The sequence below is a fragment of the Microtus oregoni genome, unplaced genomic scaffold (genome assembly GCF_018167655.1).
Source record: "Microtus oregoni isolate MIOR12 unplaced genomic scaffold, Mior012 000053F_ref0000044, whole genome shotgun sequence".
Taxonomy (NCBI): Eukaryota; Metazoa; Chordata; class Mammalia; order Rodentia; family Cricetidae; genus Microtus; species Microtus oregoni.
In genome coordinates this window covers 15,147,614-15,169,186 of record NW_024543829.1, presented here as the reverse complement: position 1 = coordinate 15,169,186, position 21,573 = coordinate 15,147,614, and the positions used below count along the sequence as shown (strand labels likewise).

The 21,573-nt window shown below is 55.4% G+C and overlaps 2 protein-coding genes across 7 annotated transcripts in view; both read left to right on the top strand.

Moving 5' to 3' along the window:
- Dgkz (diacylglycerol kinase zeta) overlaps positions 1 to 18,692 on the top strand; it is a 41,427-nt gene extending 22,735 nt beyond the window's left edge. For 2 of the 6 annotated variants that reach the window (XM_041637499.1, XM_041637502.1), the window contains exons 2-31: positions 7,724 to 7,832; positions 8,126 to 8,221; positions 8,490 to 8,567; positions 9,955 to 10,011; positions 10,294 to 10,362; positions 10,875 to 10,946; positions 11,036 to 11,152; positions 11,233 to 11,304; positions 11,541 to 11,636; positions 11,874 to 11,956; positions 12,055 to 12,115; positions 12,202 to 12,315; positions 12,402 to 12,542; positions 13,166 to 13,244; positions 13,402 to 13,457; positions 13,553 to 13,615; positions 13,710 to 13,783; positions 13,865 to 13,976; positions 14,182 to 14,381; positions 14,600 to 14,700; positions 14,810 to 14,898; positions 14,979 to 15,048; positions 15,172 to 15,212; positions 15,748 to 15,887; positions 16,501 to 16,532; positions 16,759 to 16,802; positions 17,325 to 17,445; positions 17,522 to 17,555; positions 17,736 to 17,835; positions 18,027 to 18,692. In XM_041637499.1, coding sequence (XP_041493433.1) covers positions 7,724 to 7,832; positions 8,126 to 8,221; positions 8,490 to 8,567; positions 9,955 to 10,011; positions 10,294 to 10,362; positions 10,875 to 10,946; positions 11,036 to 11,152; positions 11,233 to 11,304; positions 11,541 to 11,636; positions 11,874 to 11,956; positions 12,055 to 12,115; positions 12,202 to 12,315; positions 12,402 to 12,542; positions 13,166 to 13,244; positions 13,402 to 13,457; positions 13,553 to 13,615; positions 13,710 to 13,783; positions 13,865 to 13,976; positions 14,182 to 14,381; positions 14,600 to 14,700; positions 14,810 to 14,898; positions 14,979 to 15,048; positions 15,172 to 15,212; positions 15,748 to 15,887; positions 16,501 to 16,532; positions 16,759 to 16,802; positions 17,325 to 17,445; positions 17,522 to 17,555; positions 17,736 to 17,835; positions 18,027 to 18,143 — 2,638 coding nt within the window. In that variant the 3' untranslated portion in view covers positions 18,144 to 18,692. Of the gene's footprint in view, positions 1 to 6,745; positions 7,498 to 7,723; positions 7,833 to 8,125; positions 8,222 to 8,489; positions 8,568 to 9,954; positions 10,012 to 10,293; positions 10,363 to 10,874; positions 10,947 to 11,035; positions 11,153 to 11,232; positions 11,305 to 11,540; positions 11,637 to 11,873; positions 11,957 to 12,054; positions 12,116 to 12,201; positions 12,316 to 12,401; positions 12,543 to 13,165; positions 13,245 to 13,401; positions 13,458 to 13,552; positions 13,616 to 13,709; positions 13,784 to 13,864; positions 13,977 to 14,181; positions 14,382 to 14,599; positions 14,701 to 14,809; positions 14,899 to 14,978; positions 15,049 to 15,171; positions 15,213 to 15,747; positions 15,888 to 16,500; positions 16,533 to 16,758; positions 16,803 to 17,324; positions 17,446 to 17,521; positions 17,556 to 17,735; positions 17,836 to 18,026 lie in introns of those variants that run through there. The other 4 variants (XM_041637500.1, XM_041637503.1, XM_041637505.1 and 1 more) reach the window with 3 other exon arrangements.
- A 411-nt stretch (positions 18,693 to 19,103) lies between these two features.
- On the top strand, positions 19,104 to 21,520 carry Mdk (midkine). Its single transcript, XM_041637741.1, has 5 exons — positions 19,104 to 19,540; positions 20,017 to 20,093; positions 20,222 to 20,389; positions 20,477 to 20,638; positions 21,262 to 21,520. Exons 2-5 carry the CDS (start codon positions 20,018 to 20,020, stop codon positions 21,285 to 21,287), a joined length of 432 nt encoding a protein of 143 aa, XP_041493675.1. The 5' UTR covers positions 19,104 to 19,540; position 20,017; the 3' UTR covers positions 21,288 to 21,520.
- The last annotated feature ends 53 nt before the right edge of the window (positions 21,521 to 21,573 follow it).

The window sequence follows — 21,573 nt, the reverse complement described above, 5'->3', positions numbered from 1 at the left end:
TGAGACTGGGTCTCTCTACATAGCCCTGTCTGCCCTATGTCACTATGTAGACCATGCTGGCCTCAAATAAGGTGTGTGCCTCCACATCCAACCTGCCAGTAACCTTTAACCTGAACAACTGACGGAAGTAGTCAGAGTCCTGCTTTCTTGCATACATTCCCCAAATATGAATGAGTGAGCCTGCCACTTCAAAACCCAGTATCAACATTTGTTCTCAATGAGAAACTAAGTTTTTAGCAGGACTTTTGAGCAGGACTCAGAATTTTAGAGACATTACCTCTCTTCTGGTGGAGGGAAGGGCTTCCTAGGACAGGACACTGTTGAGAGCAGTGAAGACAGCAAAGGTCAGTATAACTTAGTACCACAGTGTTCTCCACTGTCCTACGCTTGCTGTCATGAAATACCATACAGCTGTGCTCCTACCCAGGAGTGCCAGACCAGCCTGAGATACTTAATAATGAGAACCCTGTCTTAAAAGGGTCACCTCACCTTGAAAAAGAAAACTAAAACCTTGTAAGATAAAACTTTGAGTTCAGAGCTGGGCGGTGGTGGCGCATGCCTTTAATCCCAGCACTCAGGAAGCAGAGGCAGGTGGATCTCTGTGAGTTTGAGGCCAGCCTGGTCTATAAGAGCTAGTTCCAGGACAGGATCCAAAACTACAGAGAAACTCTGTCTTGAGAAACCAAAAAACAAACAAACAAAAACCAACTTTGGGTTCAGCTGGGTAGTGGTGACGCATGCCCTTAATCTCAGCACGTGCAGGTGGATCTCATAGTTTGAGGCCAGCCTGCTCTACAGAGTGAGTTCCAAGACAGCCAGAACTACACAGAGAAACTATGTGTCCAAAAAAAAAAAGGAAAAGAAAGAAATATTACTTGTCATATTTTCAGGTGATGCCGCACTCACCTGGAGGCTTGGTGTGCTGCCCTCCCTTTCCTAACTCCACTTGGAGAGGTGAGACTCATCTTCCATGTTCCTCCACCAGAACAACCCACACGCACAGAACTAGTGCAGGATAAATGCATCAGAGGAAACATAAATGAGTCGGCAAGGTGGCTCAGCAGGTAGAGCCTTGCCTCCAAGGTGGACTACTGAACTTGACCCTCAGGCTCACCTGGGAGAAGGTGATGGCGGCTGGGAGGAGTGTCGTCTCTTGCTGCCACACGTGCTCTGCGGGACTTGTAAACACACTCAGAACACATGTTATTTTTCAAGTTAAACTGCCTTTTCACTGATTTTTGTTTTATGCGCTATTGCTTGCCTGCCCATCCTCCCCCCCTTCCCTTCCTCCCTTCTTTCCTTTCTTCCTGTAGCCCTGGCTGACCTTGAACTCAGAGATCCGCCTGCCTCTGCCTTGTGAATGCTCTCAGGTGTAATTTAGAATGTATTTGGTTAAATGTTAATAGCTATCACCCGCTCGCCAGACAAAATTCTTCTAGGATTCTTTTCAAAATTCTTTTCAGTAATTATTTTGTTAAGAGTAGAAATGGTTCTGGAATCAGGAAGCTTGGTAGCTGCCATTCCCTAGTGAGCCACGGCAGGAACGTAAGTTGGGGGAGCGGGTGTTGGCATACCAGGTTGTGACACCAGCTGATCTCTCTTAAATATTCTTTAGCTGGCATGGACCCAGGCGCTCAGAAAGACTGCTGGCCCCCTTGACAGGGCCAGAAGAGTCAGGCTCTGGAGACGCAGCTCAGCTACTCCTGAGACAGGAGTCACAGGCTCCTGGGAGCCTCGGGTTGCACCATCTGTTCAGCAGGGACAGGAGGCTCCTGCCCAGGGAATCACCAGCTTCCTGGCTAATAGTGCTGGTGAGAAGAGGCTGTCTGAGTTGTGAAACTCTCCATAGATAATTATATTTGTGGTTGTTTTGTCTGGAACCAGTGTGTTTAGCTGCCCAAGACCCCATAAAGCCTGTCCCATGGACATAGGAGGACAGTAAGGGATTGCTCCCCTTTCCTTAAAAGGGTCACCACTCCTACATACCCTTCTGCATACATCGTCTGCCTTAATCAGACACAGTATGGGCTGTCCTGTTCCTGGAGGAGAGTGTATTGATGCTGTCACTCAGCTTGGCTTGGGCCTTGGGGAAGAGGTGCCAGGAGGCCATGCTCCTGTGCTGTTCTGTGCACCGCCCACCCACCCACCTCCTGCTGCCTGCCTGCTGCAGGGCCAGGAGCCACCACTGGGAGAGGAAGTGCAGTTGGTTACCAATCGGGCTATTTTCATAACGGCTGTCTCCGGCTTGGGGGAGGAGAGTGGTGAGGGGGAGGGGGCAGAGGAGCAGCCACTGCAGCTAGCTCTCCAAACTAGGACTTGCTCCGCAGAGTCCGGCAGCCAGAGCAAACTGGAGAGAGAGCCCAGGCGCCGGGGACCCCCAGCCCCAACCTGCTTGTCCACCTCTTTGCCTGCCGCCTTGCCTTCCAGACCAGGTCAAAGGGGACTCCCCTCTCTTACTTACCTCCTGCTCCCTCCTACGACTATCTGGGTGCATTTGGGGAGGGTAGATCAGGGTGGGCCCAGGCACCACAATCTCCAGATCAGGTCAGAGGGGGACTCCCCTCTCTTACTTACCTCCTGCTCCCTCCTACGACTATCTGGGTGCATTTGGGGAGGGTAGATAAGGGTGGGCCCAGGCGCCACCATCTCTAGATGAGGGCCTCCCCTGCCAGCCCTCCCTGCATCTGATAGGAAAGGAACAGGGCCTGGAGGGCCCACCAAGCCTGGGCAGAATCTAAAATGGCCGATTGGCTATCTAGCCACACTTATATCCTCCAGCACTGGCCTACCTGTTCACATGTGTGTTTTTGTTTTGTTTGGGCAGAATCTCTTTACTGAGAAGATGTGGTAAAGTCGGCACCTTGACTAACCAGCCCAGGCAAGCCTAGATGAAGCAGGCTCCCTTCCCAGCTCTCTCCCCCACCCCAATTCTGGGACTTCCAGAGTACAGGTGCCCTGCCCCAGGCTCAGCCTTCATAGACCAGGTCTGTGGGATCCTTCCCATGACATGACACAGCCACTGTGGCAGGACCCAGTTGTGTCCTGTGCAGGCTCCTCTGGCGGCAGAGTCCCTGAGGACCAGCCTGTTGGAGTGCAGAGGGCACTCCTCAGGAGGAGAGGACGCCCAGGTGGCCTGGTGCAGGGCTTTGTTCCTCGTGTGGTGGTGGTGGCCACGCTGGGTGCTCCTGCTTCCTTTTCTGGGTTCCCCAGGCCCTGGGGTTCCACCGTGGTCCAGGTCTGCCAGATAGCATGAAGCGCTTTGTGTACATCACTGTAGCAGAATGTCCCTTATGCTAGCCTTTGAAGTTGGGTGGTGGGACCCCATCTTGTCCATGGGAAAGGAGATTTGGAAGGGCTAGTTGATCTGCTGAAGGGCATGGTGGTAGACACTAGGTTCTGAAGTGTGATTGCTTATTTAGTTATTTATTTTCAGACATGTCTCATGTAACCCAGACTGACAGTAAACTTGCCATGTAGTCCAGGATGACCTTGCCCCCGAGAGCTGGGGATGACAAGGTTACACTGCTACACCAGATTTTGCATAGTATAGCTGGCATCAGTGTGAGACATCACCCTGGCCTACCTGGTGACTGAGGAAGAACTGCACAGGGGCTGCCTTAGCTCTGCTGCAGCTCTGCTCATCAAGGGCACACGGCCTGGCACCACCATGCCGCTCTCCACTCATGGCACCCCCCTCCCATCGGCCCCGTCCCCATCAGGATCCTCGGGGTCAGGTGGAGATTAGTGGAGCCCTCTGAGCCATTTTGTGTTGTCCTCCTTGAGTGTGGCTGGCTGCTCCAGACCAGACCTGGCAGCCTGGGCAGGGCAGCGGGGGACCCATTTTGCTATATGAGAATCTTCCGGGACTTCCCCCAAGACCATTGCATGTACCATGTGGTGTGTGGAGGTGACATGGGATGAGGTGAGAAGTGGCCATTCATAGCTGAACCATGGGAGAACTCAGGCCCAAACAGGGCTTCTTTTATTTGTTTTGTTTTGTTTTCTAATTAAATTCATCAGTTGAGATGGAGTCACACTGTATAGCCCTGGCTGTCTTGGAACTCTTTGTTGACCAGGGTGGCTCTAGCTTACAGAAGTGCACTGGGATTAAAGGTATGCACCACCGTGCTGAGCTCTATTGTTGTTATAATCTCTTTTTAAGACAGTTACGTACTGGAGCCCAGGCTGATGTGGGTTCACTCTGTAGCCTAGGTTGGCTTCAAACTTACAGCTTCCTGTTTCAGCCTCCCAAGTGCGGGGATAATAGGCAGGAGCTGCCAGGCCCAGGTGGGCCTCTGGTTAGGTCCTGGAGGAGCCTCTCAGAGATAGGAAGTGAGGAGTCAGGCAATCTCTGGCCAGTAGACCAAAGTTTCTATAGAGATGAGATGAACAGGAAACATGGGACCCGCAGGAGGGGCTGTGGGAACCCAGTGGTGTTTGGTGGTGGTAGTGCCCAGCAGGGGAGCTTCTCCTAAGATGTCAAACAATCTTAACAGTCTTAAACAAACAGTCCATGGTGTGTGGTCATTTGCACTGGCTTGGCCTTGTGTTCCACTGGGAGGCTGCATCCCTGGGCAGCTGAGGAAACACTTGTTACAGGTATGTCTTGGAGCACCTAGCAGCGTGTGGGTTCTAAAGTCATACGTGTAAACTGCCATGTGTCCTAACAAGAGCTGCTTCCTTCTTATCTTGTCATGCAGGTCTGCAGGGAGGGCCCAGCCTTTACCACTGCCCAGAGAGCATAGCAGTACCTCCCCCACACCAACTGTGGCCTTTTGTTTTCTGGGTGACACTAGCATCAGGCGGTGTGATGTGTCCGGGTGACTAATCTCCTCCAGGCTGGGCAGCTGGGGCCTGTAGTGCTGGGGAAAGCTGACACCCTAGTGGAGACCTGGCAGGCAAGGGCCCTGGCAGCAGCAGGCAGTGAGGCCTGCAGCTTCCTCTTCCTGGGACAGAAAGTAGACCCTAACTCAAGTAGGCATGGTCACAGGGCCCAGACTCTGGGCATGCTCTCACCACTGAACCTCGTTCTTACCTCAGAGGGCGCAGTGGAGTCAGTGAGATAGTAAAGGGCTTCCCAAGGCCTGTCACAGTAGATGCTGGACGAGCAGGATGGTCGCTAATATTGTGGGCCCTTTCTCTAGCCCATCTCACCCTGTCCCAGGGTCCAAGAGAACCTTGTATTCTACCCATCCCTCTGTACTGTCTGCCTGTGGGCTTTGTGTATGCTTCCCTTTTGTGGCTTAGTTTCCTCATCAGGCACTGTGTGTGTGTGTGTACACATAGTGGACTCAGTCAGTATTAGCTGGATGTCCCTGTGTTTGGGAGGAAAGCAGCCCTTAGTGTCTGCTCTTTCATTTCTGGAACTCACCTCCTGTGCAGTCTTAATGCTGCTTTCCCAGCACAGCTCACTGATTGCGGGAGCTCCGTCCCTGGGCCCACTTCCTTCTCTGTTAGACCCTGTACCGGCCTTGAAGCTACTTGCCCAAGACCCATGACAAGGATGGATGGAGGATTGGGGAGATCAGGTGCTACATATATCAGAAGGGACTGTGCTCCCAGACTGTCCTTCCCCTTGCCCATTAATGGTTAAGGGTACTTCGCCCCTGCTCTGGGCTTCAGCAGAAACTGTCACTCGTTCATGTCTGTGACTTGTTCCATGACTGTGTCTTGGGCTTCCATGGCTGTTTTTTGGAGCTATCACCCTCAGCTGACTGGGAGCTTCCTGCCATCCTCAAGTGTAGAAGAGGTGTAAGCAGAGGAAGCTGATCCCAGTGGCCTGGGAAGGAGGAAAGGTAGAATAGGGAAGCAGGTGAAAGGAAGGGTCTCGGAGAGCTCGCATGGTCTGATACACACCAGGGGTAGAGACCAAGGCCCCTGCCTTCCTGCAGGAGGCAGTCTGGGTCATCTCAAGCTTAGAATTATTAGCCTGAGGCTTCAAGCCTGGGACAATGGTGCACTGGGTCCCTCGGCAGGAAGACTTAGAGGTTTTCAGGCATCACACTTGCGAATGTCCACACTCTGCTTTCTAGAAAAGGGAGACAGTCACTCAGTACCAGGAAGTTCTTAGAGATGTATGTACACGGCATCCAGGATTCAGAAGGCTCTTCTTTTAGCCTAAGCCTCTTACTGCATCTACCAAGTTAAGACAGAGCACTCTTTCCTGGGGATGGAGAGGGCATGCCTTTCTAACTCTCTGAAGCCTGGTTTCCCAATGTCTGGACCCAAGGTTGATGCTGAGGATACAGATTTTCTCAGGACCGAGATCCTTCGCAGACAGCCTGAGTGTTGGTTTATTCATTCATTCATTTAGTTGCACTGTATCCCAGGGGAGGAGCCCAACCTGTTCCATGTTGGGGCAAAAGGAAGGTCAGGTGAGAGGGAAAGACTCCAGGGCCCTATGGTCCATGTAGGCATGGTCTGGGTCCCAGATTGCCTTTTGTTTTCATTTCTGGCAAGGTAGATGAAGACCCTTTGGGCTCAGGTCTCTGTTGGTTCTAGTGCCTGGGCAGGTAAAGCCCCATCTCCCAAAAACTACTGGGGTAGAATCTAGGGAATCCTAGCCAGGAACAGTGTCTGCTTTCCTGTAGCTGTAAGCCTGGGTTCCCTGCTCATCTGATACCTGCAAGCATTTTAATGGAGGCCAGACTGTCCTCATCCCTAGCACCTAAATGTCCCTTCTTTGCTCGTGGGGCACAGATGGGCTTCAGCTTGGCCCAGCTCCTGACACTCCGAGTCTGTATGCCCAACAGCCCCTGGTATGGAGCCCTTCTTTAGGAGGCATTTCCAGCAGAAGGCACCAGGTCCTGGACAGAGGCTGCAGCCGTCCAGTGGTATTGGGCTGCCCACAGGCAAGGCTCGACGCCGCTCTCCTGCGGGGCAGGCCTCCTCCTCACTGGCCCAGAGGCGCCGCTCCAGTGCACAGCTCCAGGGCTGTTTCCCCATCTGCGGGGTGGGCACCCAAAGTGCCAGCCGCAGGCGCTCCAGCACTGCACCCCCTGCCTGCAATCCCCGCTTCATGGTGGATATGGTGCCCATCCTACAGCCTGCCACTGCTGGGGCCCAGCTTCTGGGTGCACCTGTGCTGTTGGCTGGGCTTGTGGGCATGAAAGAGGAGGAAGGTGCCCAGGAGGGAGATGAGACACCTGGGGCATCAAGTGATGCCAAACCGGGCTCCAGGACACCAAGGCCCTCTTCGCACCAGGGCACCTGGCCATTGCTTCCCATACCCCGGTGCCTGCGCAGAGCTTCCTCCCACCTGCTCCCTGCCGATGTGGTGTATGGCCATACTCTTTGGGGCCTGCATGGGCACTATCGTCGCTTCAGCCAAAGGTGGCCCTCAGGCCAACACCCTAGTGTTGGGGGCCGAAGCCAAAGAGCCTCGGGCACTGCATCAGGCCTCATGGTACCTGCCCGTGCGCGCCCACTGTCACGCAGACGCCAGGTAGCTCTAAGGCGGAAGTCAGCTGGACCCCAGCCCTGGAACACCCTGCTTATGTAGGTATAGCAGTGGTCATCAGGGTGTGGGGCTAGCTCAGAGGAAGGACTTTGAAGCTCTACCTCGTCTGGGGGTGGCCCTCTTGGAAGCAGCTTGGGGCAGTGCTGAAAGGAGCTGAAGAGCCTCAGACCTCTGTGGACTTCTCTCTTGTACTTTGTGGCAGTCACTATAAGCCGTTTTTCTGGGTAGCTGGCCCTGGGCCTTCAGTTGTCCTTCTTTCTGTAGGAAAGCCATCACCAAGTCAGGCCTCCAGCACCTGGCACCCCCTCCTCCCACGCCTGGGGCCCCGTGTGGTGAATCTGAGCGGCAGATCCGGAGCACTGTGGACTGGAGTGTGAGTATCTGTGTACTAGGCAGGGTAGGAAGCTACTCCTCAGTTCCAGTCCTGCTGGCTTCTGATCCTCCTGAGCAGTCAGGACCCAGGGCTTGTGGGCCACTGGGAGAGAAGTCCCCATGTCTGGGCAGACTTCCAAGGGGGAGGCAGCAGCCTTTGAGCCAGGCTTAAAGCAGTTTGGAAAACAAGAGACGAAAGCAGACTGCGGTGGCTATAAGCAGGCTTTTCTCGGGAGGTGATGGGTAGGATTGGGGCGACAGATAAGCACTGAGCCTGCTCATTCCATGGGTTAGGAGTCAGCAGCGTATGGGGAGCACATCTGGTTTGAGACCAACGTGTCCGGTGACTTCTGCTATGTCGGGGAGCAGTACTGCGTAGCTAGGATGCTGGTGAGTGAGCTCAGTGGGGCCTGCTGCCCCCTGGTGGTGGAGTGGGTCTAGACCTCCAAGGCAACAGCTGCAGCCCTTGGTGGGCACTGCTCTCACCTGCTTGCACTTGCTGTGGGCTGCTCCGGGGTGAGAGGAAGGGGGTCATGTCTAATGACAGGTGCTGGGACTGGAATCCTCACACATTGAACGTGTTCTTTGCTTGCTCTGAGGTGGTATCTCAGGTAAAGTTACCTGGTGCCTCAGGGCCTCCCCTCTTTCTGTCCTACAGCAGAAGTCAGTGCCCAGAAGAAAGTGTGCAGCCTGTAAGATTGTGGTGCACACCCCATGCATTGAACAGTTGGAGAAGGTACGTGCAGCTGCTCAGCCTTCTGTGCCCTCGCCTTGGGATGCTGATGCATTCTTGACATACACACCTGTAGCTCCATGTACATCCAGGTTACACAAGCATGATGTGCCAGGAATGACCCACCAAGCACAGTAGCAAAGCCCCTGAGTCAGGTGCTTGCTTTTAGCTCTGCCTCTCCCCATTTGTTAGCTGTCCTACTCTACTCTAGAGTGAGCATGGCCTACAAGTGCAGTTCATTGACTATTACCCAATAGCATGAGTTAACAGGTGGTGATCAGTGTGTCATTTTACCACATCCAGCCTAACATTCAAAGGGGCCATTGTGGGCGTGGGCTCCAGCAGCTGTCTTGTATATGCAATGTCCTAGCTTCAGTCTCCAGTTCTAGAAAATAAAAACAAAACAGTCAAACTTCCAGATGCTCAGCTGTGGTGGGCCCACCTGTGTTCCTGCTGTGCTACTGCTGGGAGATATGTCCCAAGGACCATTTTCCAAGCGTGTCTGTGGGAGGAAAGGGGAATGCCAGACCAGGTGCCTGTCAAGACAGGGACTAGGCCTGAAGTGGAAGACAAGCTCTCCCATGTTTGCGGAAGTCTAGGCCATCATGTGACAAAGTCTTTAAAAACATAAATGCCCCAGCAAGGCTAGTTTAGGCTGATTCCTCCAGTCCCTGAATTGTACAGTGAGGCTTTTCTATGGTTCTTCTGAGACCAAAGCAGGCACTGGTGGGGAGAAAAGTAGACACGTGTTCCTGGCTGGGCATAGTGGGGCATGCCTGTAATCCCAGCATTTAGAAGGCAAGACAATCTCTTCAAGTTCAAAGACCCTGGTTTATGTGTTCTCTCTCTCTCTCTCTCTCTCTCTCTCTCTCTCTCTCTCTCTCTCTGTGTGTGTGTGTGTGTGTGTGAGAGAGAGAGAGAGAGAGAGAGAGAAAGATATGAGAGAGACAGAGAGAGAAGGAGGGAGAGAGAGAAGGAAAATGCAACCCTGTTATGGAAGGTGACCATGAACCTGGGCTTAGAACATTGGCTAAGGGTCTCCAGGGGTCAGTCTGCACAGCCACAGGAGGGATTGGTTCCTGCCTTCACTTGGGCTGGGAATGCTGGAGGGTGAGAGGGAAATAGATGATCAAATAGTGCTCCCACTCACTACCGTGTGAGGGGGACATGAACCCCCACCTCCACCCTAGCCTCTCCATCCTTGTATCCTAAGTAAAAAAACAGGAAAGACCCCTATGGTCAGTGGTCAGGAGGGCTTCTAAGAGGGGGTAGTCGTGTTCCAAGGGGCTCTTGGGGTGATTTGGGCCTCTACCTGCCTGTGAGGTTGACTCTAGGAGACCTTGTCCAAAGAAGGCTCTGACATTTTGGTGCTCACTGCAATATTTCACAGATCAATTTTCGCTGTAAGCCATCCTTCCGTGAATCAGGCTCCAGAAATGTCCGTGAGGTGAGTGTGCAGCCGTGAGGAGCAGGGCGGCCCAGGCTTCTGAGGGATGAGTGCCACCAGGGTGTTCAGCTTCTAGGCTGAGGTTCTGGGGTCCTGTCTGCAGAGGGATAGGGTTCAGAATGTGTATTAAGGGGTTCAGCCTTCCCTCCAGGCCATGGAGAAAAGTCTACAGCCCCTTTCATCTTTCTACAAGGGACTGTAGAGGGCTTCCTGTGGACTGAATTCAGGGCTGCACCTGTCCAATCCCTCACTTGTTCCCATGACCTTTCTCCCTTCCCCCAGCCAACCTTCGTAAGACACCACTGGGTACACAGGCGACGCCAGGATGGCAAGTGTCGGCATTGTGGAAAGGTAAGGGCCGTGTGTGAAAGCACCAGCTACATGCTGCTCACTGCCCCTGTGCATCCAGTGTGGAGTCTCGGGTGTACTGTCACTCAGGCAGTCTTTGAAGTAAGCGAGGGACGGGGGAGATGGGGGGGCTTGACTTTTGAACTAGCTAGGGACCCTTTGAGAACTATATTGACTTTTCATTCATTAATTCAGTGGTTACTTAGGAAGTGTTGTGTGTGATGTCTTGAGTTAGGCAGCAGGCTCCCTGCCTCCTGAGGACAGTGGCCTGTGGCCTGGGTGCTCAGGACATCTTCCCTACACAGCCCTGTTGCTCACCCACTTGTTGACTGCTGGTCTGTCTCCCTCAGTAAGACAGACTCTCAAGAATGGGCTCAGCCCTCCATACTTTCCCCATGCCCTACACACAGTAGCCATTGACAATGATTTGTGGACATGGCACAGATAGGATGGGTGAGGAGAGGCCGGCGGCGGCAGTACAGCTGGGTCTCTACTGGGCCACCTTGTCCACACAGGGCTTCCAGCAGAAGTTTACCTTCCACAGCAAGGAGATTGTGGCCATCAGTTGCTCCTGGTGCAAGCAAGCGGTAAGTGGCCTCTGTGAGCTTGAGCTGAGCGTCTGGTGGGTCCCCAGTCTCAGCCTGGCACAGCTCAGCCTGCCAATGCTTTCTTCCAGTACCACAGCAAGGTGTCCTGCTTCATGCTGCAGCAGATTGAGGAGCCCTGCTCCCTGGGGGTGCATGCAGCTGTGGTCATCCCACCCACCTGGATCCTACGGGCGCGGAGGCCCCAGGTGAGTCCTTCCTTTATTCTTAGCACCTCTCCCCATGGGACCCACCAGTCACAGCTCATCCACACCCGATTCCTTTGCAGAATACCCTCAAGGCCAGCAAGAAGAAAAAGAGAGCATCCTTCAAGAGGAGATCTAGCAAGAAAGGACCCGAGGTTAGGCCTGGGCTGGGGTGGTTGGGACCAGGAACCAGTTCAGGGCCTTGGACCATACCGCCAGTTTAGCCTGACTGAGTTTGGCTCTGGAGGTCTGAGGAGGTTCCTTGTAGACAGGCCCATGGAAGGTCTGCTATTGAGGGTGGGTGTGCTCACTTGTGGCAGGGGATGCTGAGGGGGATGTAGGCTAGGGCCTCCAGGACAGGAAAGTGCCTTATAGGTTCTCTGTCTCCCAGGAAGGCCGCTGGAGACCCTTCATCATCAGGCCTACCCCATCCCCCCTCATGAAGCCCCTGCTGGTATTTGTGAACCCTAAGAGTGGGGGCAACCAGGTAGGCATAAGCTTTCCACCCACGAGCCACAAGTGATTAGGGGGCCAGTATTATACCCACCTGTCCATAGTGGTTCTCAGCAACCATTTGGGGCTTCAGCTCCTACCTTGCTTTTCCAGGAACCCTGAGAGAGGACCTTGTCCCATCTCACTGTTTATTGTAACTGGTTCCCACGATCGTGTCCCCTCTCTCTGCCCCCATCCCCCTCTTCTCATTGTCCCGTGGCTGTCCCTACAGGGCGCTAAGATCATCCAGTCTTTCTTGTGGTATCTGAATCCTCGACAAGTCTTTGACCTGAGCCAGGGGGGACCCAAGGAGGCGTAAGTACTCTACCTGGTTCTCCAGGACAGTGGAGGCTTGCCTCGCTCTTGGTATGTCACATGTCTCCTGACTCTATTCCTGTCCTCCCCTGGTCCAGGCTGGAAATGTACCGCAAAGTGCATAATTTGAGGATTCTGGCTTGCGGGGGTGACGGCACGGTGAGTTCTGTAAGTGGGCCTCATGCCTGCTGCACTCCTCCCCCGTTGCGGACCTGACTGATCCACTGTGCTCTGTCCTCCTCCAGGTTGGCTGGATTCTGTCCACCCTGGACCAGCTGCGCTTAAAGCCACCGCCCCCTGTGGCCATCCTGCCCCTGGGTACCGGCAATGACCTGGCCCGTACCCTCAACTGGGGTGGGGTAAGCGCCCTTTAGAACAGGATTGCCAGAGGGGAAGTATATCCATTGACCACAGAGAAAGCTCAGTCTCAGCCTCTTTCCACCAGGGTTACACAGATGAGCCTGTGTCAAAGATCCTTTCCCATGTAGAGGAGGGGAATGTGGTACAGCTGGACCGCTGGGATCTCCGAGCAGAGCCCAACCCTGAGGCAGGCCCTGAGGAGCGAGATGATGGAGCCACTGACCAGGTAGGTCAACTAGGGCTACCGGGCAAGGGTTTGTGAGCCTGGGATTCTTTTTTTTTTTTTGGTTTTTCGAGACAGGATTTCTCTGTGTAGTTTTGGAGCCTGTCCTGTAGACCAGGCTGGTCTCAAACTCACAGGGATTCGCCTGCTTCTGCCTCCCGAGTGTTGGCTGAGCCTGGATTCTTAAGGATCTGGCTGGACTCTGCACATTTACTATCTCCGGGGTTCTGGAAAGCTGAGTTTCCAGTTCTACACATTCTGGCCTTTTACTGTCCCAGGGGTGTAGTGGTGCCCACTGCAGGCTGGTTTCTTACTCAGCCTCCTGGTGCATGAATAGGGAGGGCCTCCTGTATGCCGGCCTCTGTTCTGGAGTTGATGCAGTACATGGCATGTGGGGTGCAGTGTTGCAAGGATCCAGCAGGTCATCCAAGGAGCTGCCCTCCCCGCTCCCAGCTAGAAGAGCAGGGCCTCCCCAGCAGCGCTGCAGGGGTGCTGGGGAAGCTTTGGCACACTGTTGACTTGACACAGAGGCCTTCAGAAGTAGATGGACTGAGCAGGGGTAATAACGACTATGGCTGGCACCCTGAGAGTCACCTCCTCGTTTCCACACCTTGACATTTTTCTAGCTGCCCCTGGATGTCTTCAACAACTACTTCAGTCTGGGCTTTGATGCCCACGTCACCTTGGAGTTCCATGAGTCCCGAGGTTAGCATCCTCCTGCTGAGGGGACCTGGGGGCCAGGGCAGGCACGGGAGGTTCAAGAGTGTTCCAAGGAGGGCCAGATCTTGCTTCTCTTAGTCTTCCTCCCCTAACCTGGGAAGCTCCAGCAGGTTGACTGACATCACCGTCCCTTTCTCTACAGAAGCCAACCCAGAGAAGTTCAACAGCCGCTTTCGGAATAAGATGTTCTACGCTGGGGTAAGTCTGGGGATAGCCAGCCCCCAGCCCCGTGTGCAGCTCACAGGACCCCTGTGACAGACACAGTGGTTTATCACACCCTCTGTCTCCAACAGACGGCTTTCTCTGACTTCCTGATGGGCAGCTCCAAGGACTTAGCCAAGCATATCCGCGTGGTGGTAAGGAGGGCTGGCGGACACACAGTGGAGCCCAGTAGGAGGGAGGCCATTAGGGTACACGTGTTCTCCAACACTCCCCTGTTCCTGTGTCCAGTGTGATGGAATAGACCTAACCCCCAAGATCCAGGACCTGAAACCCCAGTGCATCGTTTTTCTGAACATCCCCAGGTGAGGAAATGGGGCTCCTGTGGACCCTGCTGTTCCATCCTGCTAAGTCCATGCCAGAGCCCATCTGTTCCCTCCCCTTAGGTACTGTGCAGGCACCATGCCCTGGGGCCACCCTGGGGAGCACCATGACTTTGAGCCCCAGAGGCATGATGATGGCTACCTCGAGGTCATCGGCTTCACCATGACATCCCTCGTGAGTGCTCCTTGTCCTAAACTGTTTGTTCTTTTCCCTTCACCAGCCAGGGTTGGGTGCTCACCTCTGCTCTGTTCTTGGCCTGAGTCCCCTAGTTGGACATCTTGGCCTTCTTCCTCTTCCCTCTCGTCTGCATTGTCTGGGGTTCCCTCGTGTGTTTATCTTGCCCCACCCACCACTTGACCTGAACATTCTTTGCCCACAGGCAGCACTGCAGGTGGGTGGGCACGGAGAGCGGCTGACCCAGTGCCGAGAAGTGCTGCTCACCACGGCCAAGGCCATCCCTGTGCAGGTGGACGGTGAGCCCTGCAAGCTTGCGTCATCACGTATTCGAATCGCCCTGCGCAACCAGGCCACCATGGTGCAGAAGGCCAAGCGCCGGAGTGCTGCCCCACTGCACAGCGAGTAGGTCCATGGTAGCCATCGTGTACCGAGGGGCCTGGAACCAAGCACTGATTTACTTGAGTTTTGGTTTCCTGCCCTGCAAAGGGGACTTGAAGTCTGGTGATAAGAGAGCACTTGCTTAGCATGGTCCTCTTAGCATCCAGTCTTGTGGCCAGCTGAGGACTGGTGTCCCAGGCAGGGTCCTGGCTGAGTTCCTTGTCGTTGGTCCCACCCTACAGTCAGCAGCCAGTCCCCGAGCAGCTGCGGATCCAGGTGAGCAGGGTCAGCATGCACGACTATGAGGCTCTGCACTATGACAAGGAGCAGCTCAAGGAGGCCTGTGAGTGGCAGCAGGACTGTGGCAGGGAGGGGTGAGCAGCTGCTGGGCTGCCTGCAGACATGCAGAAGGGACATGCAGCCAGCTGCTGAAAGGCCCCTCTGTCTTCTAGCTGTGCCTCTGGGCACTGTGGTGGTCCCTGGGGACAGCGACCTGGAGCTCTGCCGTGCCCACATTGAGAGACTCCAGCAGGAAAGTGGTGTAAGCAGGACGAGGTGGGGGCACCCGAGCTTCCTCCCCAGACTATCTGTGGCCCACTCTGACTTCTGCTTCTGTCATAGGAGCCCGATGGCGCTGGAGCCAAGTCCCCGACATGCCACCAACTATCCTCTAAGTGGTGTTTCTTGGATGGTGAGTCTGCCTTGAAGGGTCAATTCTAGGCAGCGCTGGGCTCTGTCCCGCTAGCCCTCCTTTGGGGGAACCTGGGCTGGGCCAAGGATGTTCCCCATACTCAGCGAGGCATCTCTTCTCCAGCTACCACTGCCAGCCGCTTCTACAGGATCGACAGGGCGCAGGTAAGCATTGCAGGCGCTCCTCCTCCACAGCCAGTTTCTGTACCCTGCACACTCACACCTCTGCAGGCAAGCTTCAGGGTTAGCCCCACAAGCCAAGCATGCTCACCACAGCCTCACGGCCATAATATCCTCACATGCCTGTGGCTGTGGATCACATGCCCCCACCCTCCAGGAATGCACAGGGATGGTGCCAACAGAAAAAGCTGGCATACCCAGAAAAGGCTTTCTGGGTGGGTGGAAGGGAGGGCCTCGAAGCACAGTGCTATCCAGGGAAGCAGAAGAAAATAGCCAGGGCTAGATCACCTGGCTTAGCAGTGGGAAGTAGTTGTTGCGCTGGTGAATGCCACATATAGAGGTGAGGGACTGGGCTGAACAGGAAGAAGGACTCTCCCTGCCACCTCCCCCAAGGTTCCTGCTCTGAGAGAGGTTTCTCTAGGTCTGCTGCCTTGCTTGCTGCCCTAGCCCCACCCCCACCACTGAGGACTAAAGGCCATACATGCTGGCACTGACCTTCAGTTCTAACCCTCCCCCACAGGAGCACCTCAACTATGTGACGGAGATTGCCCAGGATGAGATTTATATCCTAGACCCTGAGCTGCTGGGGGCATCAGCACGGCCTGACCTCCCCACCCCTACCTCCCCGCTCCCTGCCTCTCCCTGCTCCCCCATACCCCGGTGAGTCCCAGAGCCCCCCTGACCACCACTCCCCCAGCTTTAAACCCTGTCTGCTGGCTGCAGGCTTGGAATTCCCGCCTTTAGACACAGAGTGAGCACTCAGGGGCAGGCTCTGTCCCTCTGCTAGGATGCTCCCTACCGTCTGAACAAGTGCAGGGCCACACAGGCCACTCCCCAGCCCAGAATCCCTCTTCCTCAGCAGCCCTTCAGTCCTGGGCCTCCTGGCCTGTCTGTCCATTGTCCCCTGAGGTCCCAGGCCATCCTCTGGACTTTGGACTTGCTGCCTCCCACTTGCCCCTTTTCAGACACCCCACCCCTCAGTCTCAGCTTGGCTTCTCCCTCTCAGGGGGATCTTTTCCAGGAATGCCACCTGAAGGTTGGGAAGTATCCAGTCTCCAGTTACCATCTGCTTGGTCACCCTGCCCCGTTGTGTTCAATAGCACTTCCAGATTCCTTATTTCCTGGTTGTCTTATGTCTCTGAGCTCGGATGGGAGCCGTATGGCTCCCTGCTTGTTCTCCACAGTGTGTGATGTGCAGAAAGCACTCAATAGACTTGAAAAAATGAAGGCCAATATGTGTGCTGGGTCACAACTCACCCTGTTCTGTTTGCAGGTCACTGCAGGGGGATGCTGCACCACCTCAAGGTGAGGTCTTTCCCTAGGGTCCTGCCACTCTCCTTTCCTTGGTCTGTGTGTGAGGTTCAGTGGGAGTCAGCCACTGAGTCCCGTGTTATCATATGCCCCAGTGGGTTCCTACCCTGGACAGTGGTTCCTACCCTGGACAGTGGTCCATCATCACACACACTGTTCACACATCAAGCCATGCCCAGGCCACTGACCTCAGGGTCTGATGGACAGATGTTCTGTGCAGGTGAATTGCTGATTGAAGCTGCCAAGAGGAATGACTTCTGCAAGGTACCAGTCAGAGCTTAGCCTTGCCCCTGGAGCCCTCACCCTGGGCGGTATTAGGCACTTGTCATCAGCTGGTCCTCCATATGGGATTGCCCTGTCTAGGTGACTTGCTGCTAGGGGCTACTCACCCAGTCTTCCTGTCCCTGGTACTTGGACCGGAGTCAATCTTAAAGGGATTGCAGGCTCCAGAGCTTGGTTGACTGTACATTTTGGGGGAGTCCTCACATGTCAGATGAGAAGACTTGTATCTCTAATGACACCCAAAGAGACCCTCAGAAGCCACCTGTGGTGACATATACCTTTAATCCCAGCTCTCAGGAGGCAAGAGGCAGGAGGATCTCTGTGAATTCAAGACCAGTCTGGTCTACATAGTTCCAGGACAGCCAGGACTACATAGAGACAACCTGTCTCAAAACAGCAAAACCCTCAAAGGCTCCTAGTGTGACCTGTGTGAGCCTATGCCTGGGTCCATGCTTGTGGAGGGAGGGAGACCCAGCTCTGCTCTGCCCTGCCCATTGTCCTCAGCTCCAGGAGCTACACCGAGCAGGAGGTGACCTCATGCACCGGGACCAGCAGAGCCGCACACTCTTGCACCACGCAGTCAGCACTGGCAGTAAGGAAGTGGTCCGCTATCTGCTGGACCATGGTAAGCGGTGCTCCTGGGCCTGGGCCTGGGTGGGAAGAAAGGGGCTGTCAGGCTCTGAGTGCCTTTCCTCCTTCAGCACCGCCAGAGATCCTTGATGCTGTGGAGGAGAAGTGAGTACTGGGACAGAGCCCCTGGCCCGCCTGAAAACCACCTTCCTTCAGTCCTAACCATCTGATCACCCAAAGCCCAAGAACCCTTTTTGGCCAGCATGGGGTACCCCTCCCCCTCTTGTCAAACTCCTGCCCTTTCTGGCTGTTGGAAAGTGTCCACAAGCAGCCCCTGCCCCCCAGTGGGGAGACCTGTCTCCACCAGGCAGCTGCCCTGGGCCAGCGCACCATCTGCCACTACATCGTGGAAGCTGGGGCCTCCCTCATGAAGACAGACCAGCAGGTGAGCCTGGCAGAACCCAAACCCGCCCTTTTCCAGAAATTGGGGGCAGGGCTAGGAAACTTGAAGCTGTTTCCAAGTAATCCAGGCCTTGAGAAACCTGAGCTGGGAGGGGAAAACCTTGTAACCTGGGAGGTTACCCCTCCCCCACAGGCCCTCTCTTAAGGCCGTGGGGCCCTTCCACCCTTTTCCAGGGCGACACTCCCCGGCAGCGAGCTGAGAAGGCTCAGGACACAGAGTTGGCTGCCTACCTGGAGAACAGACAGCACTACCAGATGATCCAGCGTGAGGACCAGGAGACGGCTGTGTAGTGGAGGACACTGCAGAGGACCACAGCGTCCTTTGCCCACCTCACTGCCACATTCCTGTCGGGTGGCCATGGGGGGACCCTGCCCCAGGGAAGGAGCCCCGTGCCACCCCTGAGAAGCCGCTCAGATCTAGGGCTGGACTCTGAGGAGCTGGACTCTCGCCTGTCCCTGTGTTCATGGGGAACAGGAGATGGGCTGGCGGATCCCTTCGGGCAGCCTTCCCCTCACCATGGCAGATGGAAGGCAGGACAGAAAGCACCGATAGGAAGGCCTGCTCGCAGCAGGCCATTTGCTAGCCGCCTGGCCCTTTGGACTGTCAGGAGGCTTCGGGGTGCCTAGCCCTTCGCTCTGACCCACCCACCAGGGCCTCCCAGAAACTGAAGAGCCTGCTGTATTCACCTGCCCGCGGCCCTGCTTGGCACCTACCCTGGTGATCCTCATGTACCCAGTCATTTCATTTCAGACTGTATGGCCTGGGGTGGGGGGTGGGGCTCCCACGGTGACTTGTTTACAGCTGGGTGTGACTCAGTAAAGTGAATTTTTTTTTCCTTTCTTGTTTTCTTTTTCCTTGTGTGGGTCTCTGATAAGCAGCGGCGTGTGCCTGGTTAACTTAGAGTTGGGGAATGGTCATCAGTATCTCAGACCGTTACAGGGGTACCTAGCTGGGATGGGTATGCCCGGCTCCTGACCTCTGCCTAGCGGCTTAGGCTCCCAGGGCCAGAGGCGGAGCTGATTTCCTCTGCTTCCCGCTCCTGCCGGGGCGATAACAATGAAAGTAAAAGGGGTGGGGTGGGGGCGGGCGGGGGTTCATCGGTCCCTTGGCCCTGTGCCCTGGAGCAGTACCGCAGTCCCCTCCCCCTGGCCTGTAGTGGTGGGGAGGGGGCAGGGGGAAACTACTGGTTGAGGTGAGCCTGAGGCCCCAGGGTCAGGGGTGGGCGGTTATCACCTTCAGTGAAGCCTGGTCTGGAACTTCTCAGACAGCCCCTGTCAGCTACAAGGTTTACCAATCTCAGGCCTGCGCCCCCACCCCCTCCTAACCTCACTAGAAAAAGGGTCTTGAGCTTTGCTCGTCCCCAGCCAACTGGGGTCCCGGATACTCAGCTCCCGTACACATCAAAACCCCTCCTTGCCCTCTGAGTGATCTGATCCCCAACAAGTAGGAGGTGAGCCAGGCTCCGAAGGTTAGCATCCTGGATGCAGAGGCCTTCCTGAGGTCGGGGCCCACAGAGAGGAAGCGAATTGGTGTCCTGAGAGCTGTCGGCAAAGGGGACAAGTCCAAACCAGGGAAGGGGAAGGCGGGAGGAGGAAGAGTGCTGCGGCTCAAGAGCCCGTGAGAGGACTTTGAGCCAGGAGTGGAGGGGCAAGACGGAGCTCCAGGGCCAGAGACTCAGAGATCAGAGGTGAGGGGCAGGCGCGGGAAAGCGGCTAGGGGCGGGAGTGGAGGCGGGGACTAGGGGGTGTGAGGAGGTGCGGGTTTGAGGGGAGGGGGCGGGGCGGGTCCTTCCATGGGAGTGGGGGGGAGGGGCGGGGGCCCATGTGACCGGCTCAGACCGGTTCTGGAGACAAAAGGGGCCGCAGTGGTCTTGGCGGACCGCAGCTGTAGCGGGAGGGAGCGAAGCATCCACCGACAGAGAGCGAGTGAGCGCGGCACAGCAGCCACGGCCTCAGTCCCTCCGGGCTGCAGCCACCAAGGAGACTGAGGCGGGGGTGGGGGGCTACGCTGAGTCCCGGAATTGCGGCTTCAAGTCCTCCCTCCGTCGGCCCCTTGTCGGCCGGACCCCTTGGGCCTGGAAAGTGGGCCAAGTCGGGGTGGAAGGTGTTGTCCCCATCGGGGAAGGGAATGGGCAGGAAACTCTAACCCAAACTTTTCCTCTAGGATGCAGTACCGAGGCTTCTTCCTTCTAGCCCTTCTTGCCCTCCTGGCGCTCACGTCCGCAGTGGCCAAAAAGAAAGGTGATGGGATAGGGTGGGCTCAGGAGGAAAAGGCCGGGAGGGCAAGTGAGGCCGCAGGACCTTGGGATTAGTCTCCCAGGGAGTTTCTGTGCACGCCAAGTCTTAACTCTGTTCCTTGCACTTTATAGACAAGGTGAAGAAGGGCAGCCTGGGGAGCGAGTGTTCGGAGTGGACCTGGGGGCCCTGCATCCCCAGCAGCAAAGACTGCGGCATGGGTTTCCGCGAGGGTACCTGCGGAGCCCAGACCCAGCGCATCCATTGCAAGGTGCCCTGCAACTGGAAGAAGGAATTTGGAGGTGAGGTGGGGCACAGGAGGAGGGCAAGAAGGCAGGGGTAGCCACAAGCCTCCTGTTTCTCACCCCGTGGGGCCACTCTCCCATCAGCCGACTGTAAGTACAAGTTTGAGAACTGGGGGTCGTGTGATGGAAGCACCGGCACCAGAGCACGCCAAGGGACCCTGAAGAAGGCTCGCTACAATGCCCAGTGCCAGGAGACCATCCGCGTGACCAAGCCCTGCACCTCGAAGACCAAGTCGAAGACCAAAGGTCAGTGAATACGGTGGGGCTATGGATCTGGTTAGGGACTTCGCGCCATCTTTTCAGAGCGGTCTTAGAGTTGGAAATGGGCCGGTACTTGAAGGAGGTGCTAAACCTCTTTGCCCAAGTAGGAGCTACTCTTCCTGTTGGATCGTCCGATTTTCGTCCTGGAAAAGGCCTGTCTTTGTCACCTGAGGAGGGTTGGGTAGGGTGCCCTTAAAACTCTGGGAAAGATGTCCCAAAGGGCCATGCTGCTGCCTGACCCACAATTACCATTGAGGCCAACAGGGCAGAGGTCAGTCTGCCCACTTCCCAGGTGAGAAACACAGATATACTCTGATCCTGGATGAAAACCAGGCCGAGCTGAAGCAGTAAGATAGCCGTGACTTCAAGGCTACAGAGTAAGACTCTGTTAAAAAAAAAAAAGAAGAAGAAGAAGAGGTGGGGGGGGGGGGTTTAAAAAGTTGCGGAATAAGAAAAGGCTTAGTTGGCATCACAATGGCTGCCCTTTCCATCCACTTCCGGGTTAACTGATCAAAGACCACTAGGGGGCAGGATCTTCTCTCCTTGTTGTACTTAATTGTGGGCAGGTCTAACCCCATCACCTAACTAGAGCGTTTCTTATTTTCCAGCCAAGAAAGGGAAAGGAAAAGACTGATCTCAGGATGCTGGAGAGCCTCTGGCCTACCTGGGTCCCTGAAGGAGGCTTCTCTCCCACGGGCCCAAAATAGAACCCACCAGTGCCTTTTGTCTTCCACAGCCTTGTCAATCACGCCCTGCCGCTGCCTTCTCACCCACACCAAGTGCCCAAAGTGGGGAGGGACAAGCACAAGGGATTCTGGGAAGCTTGAACCTCCCCAGAGGGATCTGATTCCCAGCACCCCATTTTGTTCTCCCCACCCTGTTACGTTAAGAAATGAATAAAATAAACTCACATTTTTTTC

Bases quoted from the DNA above. Each gene is read 5' to 3' on its own strand.
- Mdk (XM_041637741.1), top strand. From the start codon at position 20,018: ATGCAGTACCGAGGCTTCTTCCTTCTAGCCCTTCTTGCCCTCCTGGCG. The intron at 20,094-20,221 runs GTGATGGGATAG...TGCACTTTATAG, and splicing joins CGCAGTGGCCAAAAAGAAAG to ACAAGGTGAAGAAGGGCAGC. The intron at 20,639-21,261 runs GTCAGTGAATAC...CTTATTTTCCAG, and splicing joins GACCAAGTCGAAGACCAAAG to CCAAGAAAGGGAAAGGAAAA.